This window comes from Rhinichthys klamathensis, unplaced genomic scaffold (assembly GCF_029890125.1).
Source record: "Rhinichthys klamathensis goyatoka isolate OS25496 unplaced genomic scaffold, OSU_Roscu_1.1 h1tg000121l_1, whole genome shotgun sequence".
Taxonomy (NCBI): domain Eukaryota; kingdom Metazoa; phylum Chordata; class Actinopteri; order Cypriniformes; family Leuciscidae; genus Rhinichthys; species Rhinichthys klamathensis.
Genome location: NW_026606658.1, coordinates 4,436,437 through 4,453,130, shown reverse-complemented (window position 1 = coordinate 4,453,130; position 16,694 = coordinate 4,436,437). Strand labels below are relative to the sequence as shown.

Below are 16,694 nucleotides of genomic sequence, written 5' to 3'. Positions count from 1 at the left end.
CTTGCAGGTGTTGATTATAATTAATTTACTGTTAGGCCCATTAAACAATAATAAGGATAAACAATATTTAAAAAGTATATAATTATCTTACCTCTTACAGCAACACTTTACTTGAAGGGGTGTGCATAAGACTGACATGACACCTTCATAACCATGACATGACATATGTCATGAATATGAAGTAGGGTTTATGCATGTTTATGACAACTGTCATTAAGTGTCTTTCGCTCAATAATGACATTTTGGATGCAAATATGACATTGTTTAAGATGTCTTTGTTATGACATCTTGACATAAACCATAACATCATAACCTGTCAGAGTCTTTGTCATGACAACTAGACATAAAATTAAGTTAAACTGTCATGTGGTTGGTTTTGACATTGGCTGTCATAAGGCCATTATAACTGTGTCATGAATATTTTTCGTGACCTCAACTACAGTGGTACACATTGAATTTGTCATTAAACAGTTATAATGGCTTCATGACAGCCAATGTCAAAACCAACCACCTGACAGTTTAATGTAATGTTAACCAATAAAGCTAAGTGGTTTCTTAAGTTTGATAATTAATCTGCTATGTCATGTTTATGACAGGTTGTGTTGTCTTAGTAATGTCAAGTTGTCATGACAAAGACACTGACAGGTTATGATGTTATGGTTTATGTCAAGGTGTCATAACAAAGACATCTCAAACAATGTCATATTTGCATTAAAAATGTCATAATTGAGCGAATGACACTTAATGACAGCTGTCACAAACATGCATAAAACTTCCTTCATATTCATAACATGTGTCATGTCATGATTATGAAGGTGTCATGTTAGTCTTATGCACACCCCTTCAAGTAAAGTGTTACCATTGTCAAGGTCGTCTCTCAGTTGCTGAATGTCGCGCAACAACGTCGCTACAGCCCTGTCGCATCTTACAATTCTACGTTGTTACAATGTTGTGAGCAGACAGCGACGTTGCCATAGCAGAAATGCAACGTGCCACAGACGTTGCCACTACGTAATGTGTTTGCAATGCAACAATAATAAAAACAATGCATTGACATTTACTTTTTACTTTTGATACTTAAGCATTTTTAAAAACGAGTACTTCTGTACTTTTATTTAAGTAAAAATCGGCCTTTACAACTTTTACTATAACGGAGTAATATTTGACCAGTATACTATCTGTATTTTCACTCAAGTAAGGAAGTTGTGTACTTTGTCCACCTCTGTTTAAGTGTTACAGTAAATGTGTTGGTCTAAATGTTAAACAAAATGTTTTCTTTATTATTTTGTTTTATCATGCTTGCATAGATGGGTCATTTAGAATAGGGGTCATTTTAGACCCATGTTGTGCATTTAAAACGGTTTGCATAGCGTGTGCATCAAAGAGTTTAAAAATTGTAACAATCTTTTAGCAAATTTATAACCTTATAATTGACAATATAGTATGTTTTTGCATACACTAATATAGTTAGGGTTATCACACAATATTCAGTATTGATTTTGATAAATAAATTGTGCAGCTTCTGCCCCTGCTCTGTCTTATTTTAATGGCTTGTGTATCTATTGTGAAGAATTGTGAATCAACTTGCCCAAGAACAAGGCTGACACAAAGATAAAGATAAAATATCTAGTGGTTTGGAAGCAGATGGAACAGTGATTAAAGCATAATTATCAAGAAGCTCCTATTCACAGACAAGCTTATTAGGCATAATTAATCTTGAATGCTACAGCAGGTTTTCAATCTTTCACTTTGAAAAAAATTTATATTATAAATATACCAAGAATAATTAAGTTACATTATTATGAGTCTTTTTTTCCCTACTCGTTATTGTCTTGACCAAGTAGAGTTTTTGTTTTTTACATTAAAAAGTATTTAAAAACATGTAATCTATGTGTTGTTTCGTTCAATTTGTCTATAAAGAGATATGATCATTAATAAATAGTTCATAAAGACTAATTAGGATATTTAAGTAGCTTTTATAAACGTGCCCTGAAAAAAAAAAAACATTACCTGGTTTGCATCTTGAGACAAAACAATGACACTGACACATTTTAAGATTTGTCAATGCAAGTTACTTTCAGTTAAAACAGCTCAATAATGCATTTTAGTCTAGGACTTATGCCTTGTCTGTGAAACCATACTTTTGTACTTTTTAAGTAGATTCGTTCCAATATTCATGTCTGGTACAGATGAATCACTAAACTTTAAAGCTCTAAAGTAGCCTAACCAACTAATTGCAAATTTTTAAATGTCTTAACTTAAGATAATTCTACGAAAAATTATTTCAGATCTTAATTTTATTCCTGTTCTTAACTGTTAATTTGCAGTTCAATGGCAGAACGTCTAAGAAATAGTCCAGTTTGTCAGTAAATCACTGATCATATAAGATTAAGAGTTCATATCAGGAATAGTTCATCTCTAAATTACAAAAATATTAAGCAATTAAAAACCATGCCACAATCTTGCCCTGTTTAATTTTCTTTTTCTGTCACTATTTTGCCTGAGTTCTAGTTCATTCTGTGTTTAATTAGTCTTGCACCTGTTCTTCTGTTGAATGTATTCTCTCTGTGTTTACTAATTAAGTAACTTACTCTATATACTCAGGTACTAATTGTGGTGTCGTTTGACTTGTATCCTCCGTCATTTCATCCCAAATGTCTAGGCCTTGACAGCATCCAAGACAATAGGATTCTACAGATGTAACTGTACACTGCTGACCATGCACATTTCTCTGAATTACACAATAACACTAAAGTGACCCAAGTTATGAAGTCTACCCTACTGTACTGTTAGATTTATTTATTTATTTATTTATTATAATCAAATTTTTATTTATTTTACTCATTTATATGTTTTCATTTTTAATTATTTTACTCATTTATGTTTTCATTTTTAATTATTTTACTCATTTATGTTTTCATTTTCATTTTTTAATCTTATTTTTATTACTTTTAATCTTTATTCTTTTTTTTTACACTGTTTTTCTCTCAATTTTCCATGACCTTCCTAGAACTCTCTTGCGACCCCTGGGGGGTTCCTGCCTGGATCCCAGTATTAAAAAACCCTGTGAGAACCAGAACCTGTCATCCGCATTGAAGTACTTTAATTATCCACAAGAGGGAGATATAATACAATTTTTATGTCACACTGTCTCTCGCTCTTATTGCTGTCAGAACAGTAAAAGATCATTGTGTATGAGATCTAATATGGATCTCCAAAACCTCCTGATAAAAAATATTTTAAATCTTTTTTTTGTTATTTTTTCCTCTGCACATATCTGAAATGCTAGATCATTTCTAAACTATTTTAAGAAATCCAAAAAGCAAAACCTGCAGCTTTATATTACACTCGAAGACATCTGAGAGATGTTCTTCTTCTGACTCCTCCTCAGGAACAGGTGTTGTGAACTCTGTAATCACTGGTCAGAATCATGTGAATATATAATTTGAAACTTATTTTTTAATACTTTTATTTTTAACATGTAAAACTTTTTAATGCTGAAAAAAAAAAAGACTCTGTGTAGCCTATTATACCTTTAAAGGATTGACACAGTGACCCAGTCGGTTAAAATATAATCATGATAAACCTACAAAGCTTCGTATTAGTCCAGTAGCTAAGTAGTGGGCTATACCACCACATTCTAGTGGTTCAGAAAGATACATTTCTGTATGAAAACCCATTCAGTCTAGTCATTACAGCAACATTGCATCTGGAAATTTACAGCTAGGAATATGATTTTTATCATTATATCTAAATGTTCCTGAAAATGTCGTTTAATAGTATGAACATAATTATTGTGAAATGAATCAGTAAACTCCTAGTTGTAAATGATTGTGCAACAAATAGCTTAACACAATGTGAGGAACCGTAAAAATCGCGGTCGTTAATATAGCTAAAATCTGTTTTTCTGGTAGCCTAGCCTATTTTTTTATTCCTCTTCATTTGTCCCCAAGAAATTTTCAACACACAAAAAAAATATTAAATGTAGCTAAGTAATCTAAAAATACAATTATTCTGACAAGAGAATCTGCACAGACACAGTGATGTCAAAGCGAATGGGCGCGTCTGCACCACAGACCACACCGTTTTATTGGTGCGCGCCCACACAAGATCCATACACACACACACAGAGAGCACAGAGACGCACACACTCACTCACAAGGTATGAGGTAATTGTTTGGTCACGTGACTCCTGCAGTAGCTGTCAAAAGTGATACAGCAGCGCATCCTTGACCAGCCTGCCCGCTTCCAGCTGATTGGACTGCGATCAGGTGTTAGGGATCATCTAGAAAGTGCAGAAACGAAAAATATGACTTGTGATAGCAACAACTTAAACTTATAAATAAGAATACCAACTGCTAATAAAACCCCGTTCTGCCCAAGTGAAAGCAATTATAGCGTTTCATCAAAGATTATAAATTGCTGTATAGCCGCTAAGTCCAGTGTTAAAACATTACGGAGCAAACAAATGTTATTAAAGCAGTTAATAAAAACAATTTATTTCATGTTTAGCCTAAATCACAATAATTTAACCTTTAAATCGTTTTGATCATGAGTCAGACAACCGAGACAGTGAGTGAATTGGCATGCAATATTTAGTGAAAGCATCCTACTGTATTACTGCAAATGTATTATTTGAGCCCACATATGTTTGGAAAATAGCAGCAGCCTATATCATAGTTTTCTGAAGTACTTTTTATAATCCTGAACTTCCTGCCCTTTTAATGGGAAATTAGTCTCAGTCTGACTCTCAGTTTAATCATGGCTGGTTGATTCAGACATAGGCCTATATAACCAATTTTTATAGTTGATCCCTTGATTTAGAGTTATTACCCCGCCTATGTCTCAAGTCAATCCGCGTTGGGCTCAAGAGTCAGAGGAGGTGATACTGGGGTTGGAAAGTAGGGAAAGTGGGACAGCGACAGCGGTGAGGGAGTGTTGTGCACGCGCTTTTCAGGTTGATGTCTTTACAACGCGAAAGTTATCGCTTGCTTCCATCTCGCTGGAGCGGCACACGCTCGGCGTGTGCCAGTATTTAAAGGGGGAACACCTCAGTCAATGCCAAATTTGTGAAGCGGGGTGAGGAAATGGCATTTCAGCTGTTTTTGCAGACCGAGCGCGGCGCTGCTGCTGGCGGTGACGCCTAAATTGAGCTCTAATAAAGGTGGATAATCTCTAGCAGATGAAGATGGTCAATTCAAGCGTTTTGTTATCGTCATGGCAAACGGAACCGGCAGCATCATGTTGAAATGCGTGGTTGTCGGCGACGGCGCCGTTGGAAAAACTTGTCTGTTGATGAGCTATGCCAACGACGCCTTTCCAGAGGAATATGTGCCCACTGTTTTTGATCATTATGCAGGTAAATATACCAGCGTGTTCCTGCGACATAATGAACATGAATCAATATTTCAGTGTGTATTTGATATATTAATGTATACGTTTATTTAGTGGTATTTACAAGACCTCGAAAGTCACTTGAATTGTGTTTCGATAATGGAAACCACCTGTGGGCTGAGGATGCAACTGGTGCACATCTGCATTCTTATGGCACGATTCATCACGTTTCCTTGATCAGAAATAAATAAAAAACTATTTACTTTCTTCTTCATTTGATTAGATGAAAATAAAACCAAATTGAGTGCGTCTTTCACTTGATGAGAAATGAATAAACATAAATTTGCATCCCTCTTTTACTTGAACAGAAATAAATAAAACCAAACTGAGTATCTCTTTCTCTCGATCCTAAATATAACAAATGTGCATCCCTCTTTCACCTGATCAGAAATTAACATCAATTTGCATTTTTCTTCTTTAACTTGTTCAAAGATCAACAGAGAAAACAAAGAAACAGCCTTTTTCTGTAATCAAAATGAAAGGGTTGTCCTATTTAAAATGATCCTGAATCATATTTAAAATAATAATTTGTGATTTTGTTTTCAGTGAGTGTGACCGTTGGGGGAAAACAGTACCTGCTGGGGCTGTATGACACTGCAGGCCAGGTAGGGTTAAACCATTCTTCTCTCATTGGCCTGAGGCTTTTTCATTAGCAATAGTAACGCGATCAATACAGGCAAAGTACATGGTGGCCTGTTCAAATCCATTCCGAGTCTTTTTGGCATCATATGCATCTGATTTAAAGGGATCATTCCTCCAGAAATATATTCTGTCATCATTTACTCACTCTCATGTCGTTCCAAACCCGTATTACTTAATATCTTTTATGGAACAAAAAAAGATGATGTCAGTCAGGCTGGCAGTCTCAGTCGTATTCGTTATATGGAAACAGATGAAATTCTGTCTACGTCTCCTTTTGTGCTCCACAAAAGAAAGTCATGTGGTTTTGGAACAAGATAAGTGTGAGGGTTAGATTACAGAATTTTCATTTTTGAGTGAACTGTCCCTTTCATCACCTCTGCCAAACTCAACAGGTGAACACACACTGGTGACTCTCAGAGGAAAGATCAACACGTGAAGCAGTGGGAATGCAACTGCAATCTGAAACCTTTACTTCCTCTGTTTTTGTGTCTTAACCAAGATGTTGAAAGTGATCATGAAAGAAGATCTTAATTTGCCATAAGGCCTTTGACAATTGTTCTCCAAAATGGTCTAGTCTAAAGAAATAAGTATCTGGAGTTTTAGCTGTGTAAATGGTCATTTTAAAACCTGTATTCTGAAAGGCAAAGGCTTTGCCTAAATCTCATACTTTGTTGGTACTTCTTTTGAGTTTTGAATAACCAACTACTTCACAAAAAGTAGGCTATGTTTTATATAGTGCGAATGTGTGTCCGGACGCATTACATTCATCATGTTGTCTTTGTCATGACAGTTCAGTTGCATCACTTCACTTCCATTCACAAAGCCTCTTAGCCTCATGGGATAGTAAAGTTTCCATTGGATGCACACTTCAGAATCTCACTGGAAGTAGTCGGCCACACGGATACTTTTTTGACTACTAGCCTATTTTATGAATAATTCTGACACGCTAGCGGCAACTCTTTTCCCATACTGTTTTTTGCCACTACAGTAGTAGGGAAGTATGCTTATTTGAATGCAGCCTATGTCCATGTCCAGAATTAACTTTTAAGTATATGTGACCCTGGATCACAAAACCAGTCGCACGGGTATATTTGTGGCAATAGCCAACAATACTGTACATTGTATGGGTCAAAATTATCGAAATTTTGTCAATTTCCTACCGTAAAAAAAAAAAAAAAGAAATGTATATTTTTGTGAGTGAATGCAGCACAATCGCGAACATAAATGGACAACTTTAAAGGCGATTTTCTCAATGTTTCGATTTTCTGCACCCTCAGATTCCAGATTTTTTAAATAGTTGTATCTCAGCCAAATATTGTCCTATCATAAACCATCAATCAATGGAAAGCTTATTTATTCAGTTTCAGATGATGTATAAATCTCAATTTCAAAAAATTGAGCCATGTGACTGGTTTTGTGGTCCAGGGTCAGGCTGTCTAATTGAAGTTGTTTCCACAACAGTGCACTACGTGTCGGTATGCATGAATCTACCAAGCACCAGCTGTAAATGTAGATTGAACTCTAAGCATGATGCCTTCTCGCCCAGGGCCAATAATTCAGAAGCGGTACAGGCTTAAACTGAATATCTCATAGTCTTTGATCTCTGATGAATGATTTATTTACTTTGGATTCAATGTCTTGTGAAACTTTCTTTGCCATTCTACAGTTAAATAAGCATCAGACAATTTCGTTTGAACAGTTAAAGATGGCTGATTTAAATTAATTTTGCCATGTAGTGTTAGTATAGTTTAATTCATCTGATATATTGAAAACGAAGTCCTCATATTTTTTTCATGCTGTTTTAATGGTGATCATGAAACAGACAAAATTATGGCCAGGACTTCAGGATATACCAAAAAATCCACTTTGAAGCTCTTAGTTCTTAAACTGTGGAATAGTGCATCTGATTCAGTTGGCTTTTTTCCATTGAGCGTCATCCTTTAAAAAAGACAAAAAATGTGAGTGGTGGGCCAGATGTGTAGAAGTGTCACTGAGGGCCAAGTGGTGGGGTTTAGTTTTGAAGCAGTTCAAACACCGAAAACCCTTCCCACATGCAGCCTCTCTCAACAGCTGGCACCAGTTAGTACCGTACAGAACCGATCACTTGATCAAGAGGATTCATTTAGCTGAAGAACAGGAAAGAGGGTTAAATTTAAAGCTGATGTTCAGGACAGACTTAAAGAAGCAGTTCACCCAATCATTTAATCACCCTCATGTCTTTTGAAACCTTTGCTAAACGCAAAAGAAAAATTTTATGGTGCCACAGCCAAGCTGATTTTTACAACGAAACTAAATGGTAACCATCACTGTCAAGCAGGATTTTGAGTTAATAACTTAGATTTCGGGTTGTCTCTCACACAAACCTATCATGGCTTTGTTGAGCATGAGCCATATGGACTACTTTTATGATTATTTATGGTGCTCTGAAACTTTGCCAAATTCCATTTTAACGGTTTAATTAAATTTGAATACTCAAAATCCATGTCTAATCAATTGAATTCATAAAACTTTAACAGTATAATAATTTATTAATTTTTAAAATAATAGCCTAGGGCCTGATAAATAACACGCATAACATGCAGACTTCAGTAGCAGTCTTTTTGTGCTTTAATATTCACAATACATCCAATATCTTCTCTGCACATTTCCAGGATTGATTGAGCCACACACACACACACACACAAACAAGATGCATGAAGAAAGATCATAACCTTCACTGTTCACATCCACATTACATTCCACTAAAATGTCATGTACTTTTGGGGCCAGTATTTATGTAACTATATCAACAACAACAAAAAATAGTGTGTGCGTGTATTTTAGTTGCCAAACATTTTAGTTCTTTGAACCTGAAATGTATGAAAGTAATAAAAGGCCTTCTGCAGATCAGTGTTTGAAATATCTAATTAGCTGTTTATACTTTTAAGGCCAGTTTGCACCAACAGACAGCCAAAGACACTTCATCGGGTTTTGTCAGATAAGTGTGCGTTACGCCTATTGCCTTTGGTCGGCTCTCATTTTTGCAGATCATTTTTTTTAAACTCCATTTGCCGGGTCTTGGAATGTCTGAGAAGTGACGTGCTGTAATCTGGTGACTGACGACGTCTGTCGGCGTAGTGTGAATTGGCTTTTAGACATCTCAAATCTATAATTCGTTTTTCCAGCCGTATTATTGTGCACTTGACTACAATATTCCAATTTATATATTCCATAAACATTCTGTTCTGCATTGACTAGATAAAAGACATCATCAGAATTCCCTTTGTATGACAAAGGGTAACTTGCCCTTCTCAGACATGTGTCAATGAGTGTGTGCTCCATATAGCCATGTATTTTAAACCTCACTGGGAGGAGTGAAAGGAGAGTTTTCTGGCACACTTTATGCAGTGAATAAATGGTAGCAATATTGGAAGAATAGGCAGATGTTCATTCTATTTTAGCTGTTAAAAATAGTTTCAAGCCTGTGATTGCTAAGCAAGAGGGCGTCCTTTAGCTCATAAGCAGATACATGTCAGTTGGATGTCTTCACAGGCTCGCCGTCTGATTGGTTCTGACATGCTAATGGCCTCAGGAAGAGTCAGAGAGTAAGCTGGATAGTGTCAGTAAAGGGGCAAACTCTTAGATGTTGACATCTGTCTCCCAGCTCCGTCTCAACCATCTAATCCTGACCTTACGTCCTCTACTCTCAGTCCTTCACCTTTTTCTTTATTCACTTGGGTGATGTTTTAACAGGGCGTTGAGTTGACAGGTTTTTGATAAGCCTCAGAGAGGGAACTGGGCCCCAGATGTGAAGCACAGCTGCAGTCTGCATTGCTTTTTCAATCCCACCCCAGTGTATGTGACTGCCTTTTGCCCTTTCTGGGGCTCGGTCTACCTCATGACCAGCCAGATAACTAGAAGGGATTTTAAACCATAAAATGTTTCATATTTCTGAAGTGCTCACATAATATGTTCCTTTTATTCGCAAACTGCTTTGAATTCTTACTGGAGTCTATTTCTGGGATAAAAGAAGGACATTGAGTTTGAGCCACACACAAACACACACATATTTATGTCTTTTATTAGTGGAGACAGGACTGAAAAAGCACACAAATTGCACTGAATGAAATTTTGACTTTTGATAATTACTTTTATGTTGGGACTGATACTCCTGTAGGCAAGCACCAAAGTTTTGAACTTGATGCAAGCCGTAACTGGAAGCTTGTGCAGAGAGATAAATGGTGTGGGACATGGGCTCTCTGGGTTCATTGTGTGTGTGTGGTCTTACTAGGCATATGTGACGACAACATGTCACCCGCCTGTACTGATGTAGTTTCCCTTTACTATTAGACGTGCTACACCAGATGAAGTGTTTGCTAAATTCCATAATGGCTATTAAGCTAGATCAATAGGTATGTTTAGGTAACTACACTTTGTGTAGGTAAGTTTTTAGAATTTTTCAGAAATGTGGGTAGAGGCATGTTTTACCATCTAAGCCTAGGTTGGAATTTCAAGAGTAAATCAGAACAGTATAAAAGCTAAAGCAGTAGTGTAATTGCAGAAAAGAGAAAAGGATCATTCGTAATCCTTATGAAAAAACTGCTCACAGAAGTGACCATTTATTGAAGATTTTAATGGTCTCCGAACATCAGGCAAAGGTTTGAAGCATTCCACCACAGCGGGACAGAGAGCGTGAAGGTTCTTGTTATTGAGTCTGCATCATTGTGATGGTGCATCAGGTATGGCTTACTCACTGACCTCAAAGGAAAGTGGTAAGAAGGAGGATGCAGTCCCAGAGTCAGTCATTAATGCCTGGTCAGAGCCTTGAATTTGATGTTTGCAGTTACAGGGAGCCAATGGAGTGAGACCAAGCATTCTGCCACATTCTGGATCGTAGCTGCAGACTGATGCCAATAAGGCCACTGATATTTTGTCTATCCCTACAGACCACATTTGATCCCAACTCGGGTGTCATATTGTTGGGTGTTTTATTTAATTAAATTTTTTTACTTGGTGGTTGTCCCAGGTGCAGGAAACCACCTCTAAAGCATCTTCCCAGAGTCTGATTTAACTCCTGGAGGAAGTGTGAAAGGAAAGACCTGACTGAGCTTCACCTGGGCTGAGTAATCCGCCCGTGTGTGTGTTTATTCGCTGTACCGCACAGCAAGCTTCAATTAATCTGAGTAAACACAGCCATGAATTATTCTCTTTGGAATGGATAATGGCAGAGGAGCCTCTTTCTTTCTTTCGTTCTTCATCTCCTTCCCTTCCTCAAATCCCCTTCTTTCTGAATATATTCTGAATATAACACTTTCTGTGGTAAATCACCCAACCATTGCATTCCCACTTTTATTCTTCTTCAACTTGCATAAGTGGGCCTTGTGGGTAATTTTAGCTTGCTGATTTTTCATTCTCTCTCTCTCTCTCTCTCTGATTCCTGTTGTCTTATGTAAGGAATGAGGTGCTAACAGCAAAGAGACTATCAAATGCAGATTGACCCACTTATTTCACCACAACAAATCCATACAGATAAACATAACACACATTCACATACTTATTATACAGAAGATTGACAGACGAAGATGGACCTCGGAATTTATGGTCTCTCACTCACACATGTACATTGAGGTTATATCTGTTTGAATTAGGTGTACAGGAAATGTGCATACATGCATTAAATGGAGAGCAGAGGGGCTCTTGAGATAAATGTTTCATAGGAACAGCAGTGTAAAAACACTTTCCCCCTCTCTCTGTACCATTATAGTGGTCTCTCACTCTCTCAACTCATCTCTGTGACTGTGGGAATCTTACAGCAACACTGTACAGTCAGACAGATTGGAATCTGATCTGAAAGTCAAGGGCTGTTGGAAGAGAAAAGGGCAAGGCAATTGCAATCTGAGTGATGGATGGATGGATGGATGGATGCCTGCTTTGTTAGCCCAATGTTGTAAATTGTGCTGCAATAAAACCAGACACAGTCAACGCTGTACGGTTGGAACACAGAACAGTATAGCATATATTACTATAGATGCTGACTGATGCTGATATAAATATAAAATTGAGTGTGTGTGTGTCTTAGTAGAATGAAGGCATATATAATTTGGATGTCTGTAGAGGACAGTGACTAGTAGGGGTGTAACGGTACACAGAAGTCACGGTTCGGTACGTATCTTGGTTTTGGGGTCACTGTTCGATACGAGTTTGGTACAACAGGAAAAAGCAATAAATCCCCAATGCAAGGTTTCTTTTCATTTATTTTGAACAGACAGTAGTGCAAATTACAGTTTGTTCCAACTATCTGCATTTAGTCCCCCATGAGGTAGTTGGTACAGTACATCCTCCTTTAGAGTATTAAGCAATAAGCAGTAAACAAAATGCACTCTTGCATAGTTTTTTTTTTTTTTGCATAGGCTGCTAAAAAACAAAGTATTTGATCATAATCGGCTACAAAACTGAAAAGCATCTCTTGTGTTATAAAAGTTCAAAATTTAAAAGAATAAAACATGTACAGAGATTAGTTTTCTTCGCGCACAGGAGTTCATTAACATGCTGTGACAATGGCGGATGCACAAAGTTCAATATTACGCTTTTTCAAGAAATATGAGCGTGAAAGAGCCTTCTTCACCTTTCCACGAGGAGACCACGAGTGAAGCGGCACCCGTGGCTTCCCATTTCCAGGACACGGATTCATCACTGGACTCTAGTGAAACTTCGACACAAATCGGCACAATGCCAAATGATTTCGCCGTAAATCAAGACATTGAAACCGTAACTCACAATTAAAATGAAACATTGTGCTTTCGTAAAATAAAGAAGAAAAAAAAAACGAACAGGATGCCGCTTTCAGCCATCCCGGTTTCATTTCCATGAAGTCACAATTTATCGAAACTCTGCGTATAGGGTACTAGCAAGCTCTTGCATGCCATCTGAACTCTTGTTTTGGGTTGGTGCATAGATCATCTCTTCTTCAGCTCTTTTTCCGGTTGAGGCGCTTAACAAACAGCGTTGCATTACCGTGCATGCCCCCTTCTGGATTGGAGTGTGGATCGCCTGTGACAGACTGTATTCGTCGTCTGACTGTATGCACCGAACCGCGACGTCCGTATCGTGATGGTCCGGGACAAATACATGTACCGTTACAACTGCTAGTGACTAGGCATCTCATTACAGATAACAAACAGCTGATAGTCCTCCTCCATCCCATGTCAGATATGCTTTTGTAAGAAGCAAAGAATAGAAGAGGGACAGAAGCAGTTGTCTTATACAGTACTATGTGTGGAGGAGAAGCTGTGCACAATTGACTGTATTGTCACTGTACTCATACTCCAGGAGAAATGTGTGCATTCAGAGGCTGTCTGTTGTCAGTGGTATCAGCTGGAGGGAGAGCTTTATGGTAATGACGGCAGCAGAGAAGGGTGTTTCCAGGTTCACTGCATTAGACTGCTGTCTCGCTCTTTTTCAATCCATTTCCCTCAGCTCCCGAAAGAGCAGGGCACTCACTTACACAGGTATACGTGCACACACATACAGTTTCCCAAGAAATGTCACATATTTCATTATTAACGAGCTCTGGATCATAAGCCGTCACAGGGCGTTTTCAAGGGAATGAAGCACTAATATAAAAACCTATTTAATCAACTGGTTTTCACAGGCAACAATCAAAATGTATTTTAGCCTCATTACAAGCCAGCAGCCTGTTTCATCTCAACTGACTTTTGATGCTACAGTAGAAACCAATATTGTGAAAACTACTCCAAATTATTAGTCAAACCTGAGCCATTGAAAAAGACAGTTGTGACACTCCCATATACATCTATTGGAATAGGAGAATGCGGAAGAGTGTCTCGGGGAAACTAGCGCTGAACCCCATTTTTTTGTCAGTGTCATCAAAGCACATCCGCTGCTAAGTTGATGAAATGACTGCATTTTATTTTTGTGTGGACGTTTTAATGGTCCTGGCGTACACCCAACACTGGACATTTTTGAATTTCCCTCTTATCTGACACACCCATCTGGGGTCTTGTAGTCTTTACTAACAAGCAGATGAGTTGAATCAGATGCGTTTGATTTGTGCAGACAGAGCTGGGGGTACTCCAGGATCTGATGTCATAAGCATTTCAATGCCGATATACACTGTGCAATGAACTAAAATAAGTTTCATCTTTCATTACTACTCCCAGTTCTTTCCAGCAGCAACAGGCATTATAATAGTAAAAATAATGAATTTCCACTCATCTGCCATTTTTTGGACAGCAGGTAGTAGTTTGATCCAGTGTTGTCTTCTTCAACCAGATTGGGCCTTTTGAACAAAAAGATTGCAATTCTGTTTGGTGCTGCTAGTGGCTTGGAAATTATACATTTCACCTTTAAGTTAGTAGCATCTCTAAATTTCATTAGCGACTCCCAACATGGACATAAACTTAAATGTTAAATGTGTGTTCTCTGGTGGTAGCAGGAGACGTGGGTGGATGATGTGTTGGCTTATTCTACATTCAGTTTTGGCAAAGGCCAGCTGTAAATAACACCATCCCTCCCACCCTGCCCCCTGTAGAATGTTTGAACAGGCCAAAGGATGGGCAGCGAGTGTATTTATAACGCAGTCGGCCCACAGGGGCAACACACACTGACACAACAGTCTCACTTACACCACAGATGCACCTGCTCAACTTTGTTTTGTCAGGTTATGTTGCAACTATGCCTGATTTGTCATGTGGCAGGGACAGGACGATCTCCCCACAGCAGTAGCAAACCGTTTTGGCTGTAATTCTAAAGGTTATATATCGCAAGTTCATATCTCAGCCACAGAACAGCACATTTGGCCTTGAAACATTGACAGTTGCAAGTAAAAACAGAAGGTTTATATCGCTCGCCAATCTTCTTGATGGATGAGCGACTGTCTGGCTGTGTTGTGTGTACTGAGTGTGTGCGTTTTTGACATCTCTAAAAGTGAGATTTACCCCAGTGTCCTACATCCTACCCTATAGCTGAGATTAAATTGACCATTGCTCAGTGAAATTTTGTGGCCGAAATCCAGTAATTCTAATAGGAATCTATGCTATATGGTGTTTGACGGGAGGGCAAAAATGAATCCCCACACAGATTTCGTTTGTGTTTAAGTTGGTCCCACGAATTCACCACATTGACCAACAGAAAGCTGAAAGTGACTTGTGTGAGCTGTGCTTTTATACATCTTACACTATTAACAATAGACAGTGAACGCCCTCAAAATTTCACTAAAATTTCTCTTATATGACCGCATATAAAGGCTTATGCAACCCTGAACTCCAAGTTACAGAAACTCGCAGAAGTACTTTCACTCGCAATCTTAAGTCGGCTGTTGTTAGTAACGTCCCTCGCGGTTCAGATGCAAAGGTGCTCCTAGATGAGAGACGTCATGGTAAATTAAACTCTGAAGCCACATTTCTGAGGTTTCATTTCTGGAAGTTCAAGACTATTCCTGAGTGGTGCCTGTTGCAAATGAAATGTTTGTACTGCAACACATGTCCAGAGGCACATGCTGTTAGAGTTTAGACACACTCTCGTTAGAAAGAATAACCATGGATGATTGCATACGAACACACACACACTGAGTGTGGAGACACAAACACACGTTGGAAAAAACAAGCTCCCAAAAATATCAGTCACATGTCCCCTGTAAATCCAGGCTTATCTGTTGTAGTGTCTGGGGTTTCTGGTTTCCAGAGGACATGTCCATGTCTCTGGGCTGTTTAAAAGGACGAATGAGGAGATGGAGGAAATGCTGTTGAGTGAAATATGGATTTATGGGTCACGAGTCATAATCTAAATCAAAATAATCTCTGCTCGATCATTAGGGTCAGCGAGTAATTTCTGGTTGCTGCTTAAGGGATTGCTGATAATGTTCCAATGTAGAGCATTTGTGGACGCTGATTCAATACAGTGGTGGATGCTATTAGTTAAGATTTGTGGAGAAGGAAATTACACCGTATTCAAAGTGAATTCATATTAGGGTATTTTACTAAAGTAAATGTTTCTGAACTTTTGATGTGTTTTTTTTTTTAAACCATTGTTGACTTATGAACAGTAGAAGGCTCTGTGCTTGTTTTTACCCAGTGTCCTCTGGTCTGACAGGAGGACTATGATCGCCTGCGACCCCTGTCCTACCCCATGACAGATGTCTTCCTCATTTGCTTCTCCGTGGTGAATCCGGCCAGCTTCCAGAACGTAAGAGAGGAGTGGGTCCCTGAGCTGCAGGAGTACGCGCCCAACGTCCCTTACCTGCTCATCGGCACTCAGGTTTACACACTTTGCTACACAAACGGCACAATATTATTCAGTATACTGCCTTCTTTTTGTAATTGTATGTGAAACGGTGCACAAATTTGTAACAAACCTTTTGGAACACTAGTTAGTATGCTACAGTGCTGCTATATTGGTGTCCTGTCAAGTTATCATCTTGACCCAAGTTTAAATCCTGTCTGACAAGCGTGCTTCCCAATAACACATCCCGCAATGAATACACATTCGTTCAGTAGGTGAAAAGTAGTCTTTAGTGGCTGTTTGAACGCATTCAACCACATGAGCGTTTACACTCCGAAAGCAATCCGGTTGAATGCGTTTTCGACCACCTCTGCAAGTGGTCGAAAGAGTATTTACCACCTGTATTTAGCGTCGTCCACTTCTGATCCGATCGACGAAAA

The 16,694-nt window shown here is 38.3% G+C and overlaps 1 protein-coding gene across 1 annotated transcript in view; it reads left to right on the top strand.

The window, feature by feature from the left end:
* The first annotated feature begins 4,914 nt into the window (after window positions 1-4,914).
* rhoq (ras homolog family member Q) overlaps window positions 4,915-16,694 on the top strand; it is a 19,196-nt gene continuing 7,416 nt past the window's right edge. Inside the window, exons 1-3 of the mRNA XM_056255603.1 lie at window positions 4,915-5,359; window positions 5,941-5,999; window positions 16,126-16,290. Coding sequence (XP_056111578.1) covers window positions 5,218-5,359; window positions 5,941-5,999; window positions 16,126-16,290 — 366 coding nt within the window. The 5' untranslated portion in view covers window positions 4,915-5,217. The remainder of the gene's footprint in view (window positions 5,360-5,940; window positions 6,000-16,125; window positions 16,291-16,694) is intronic.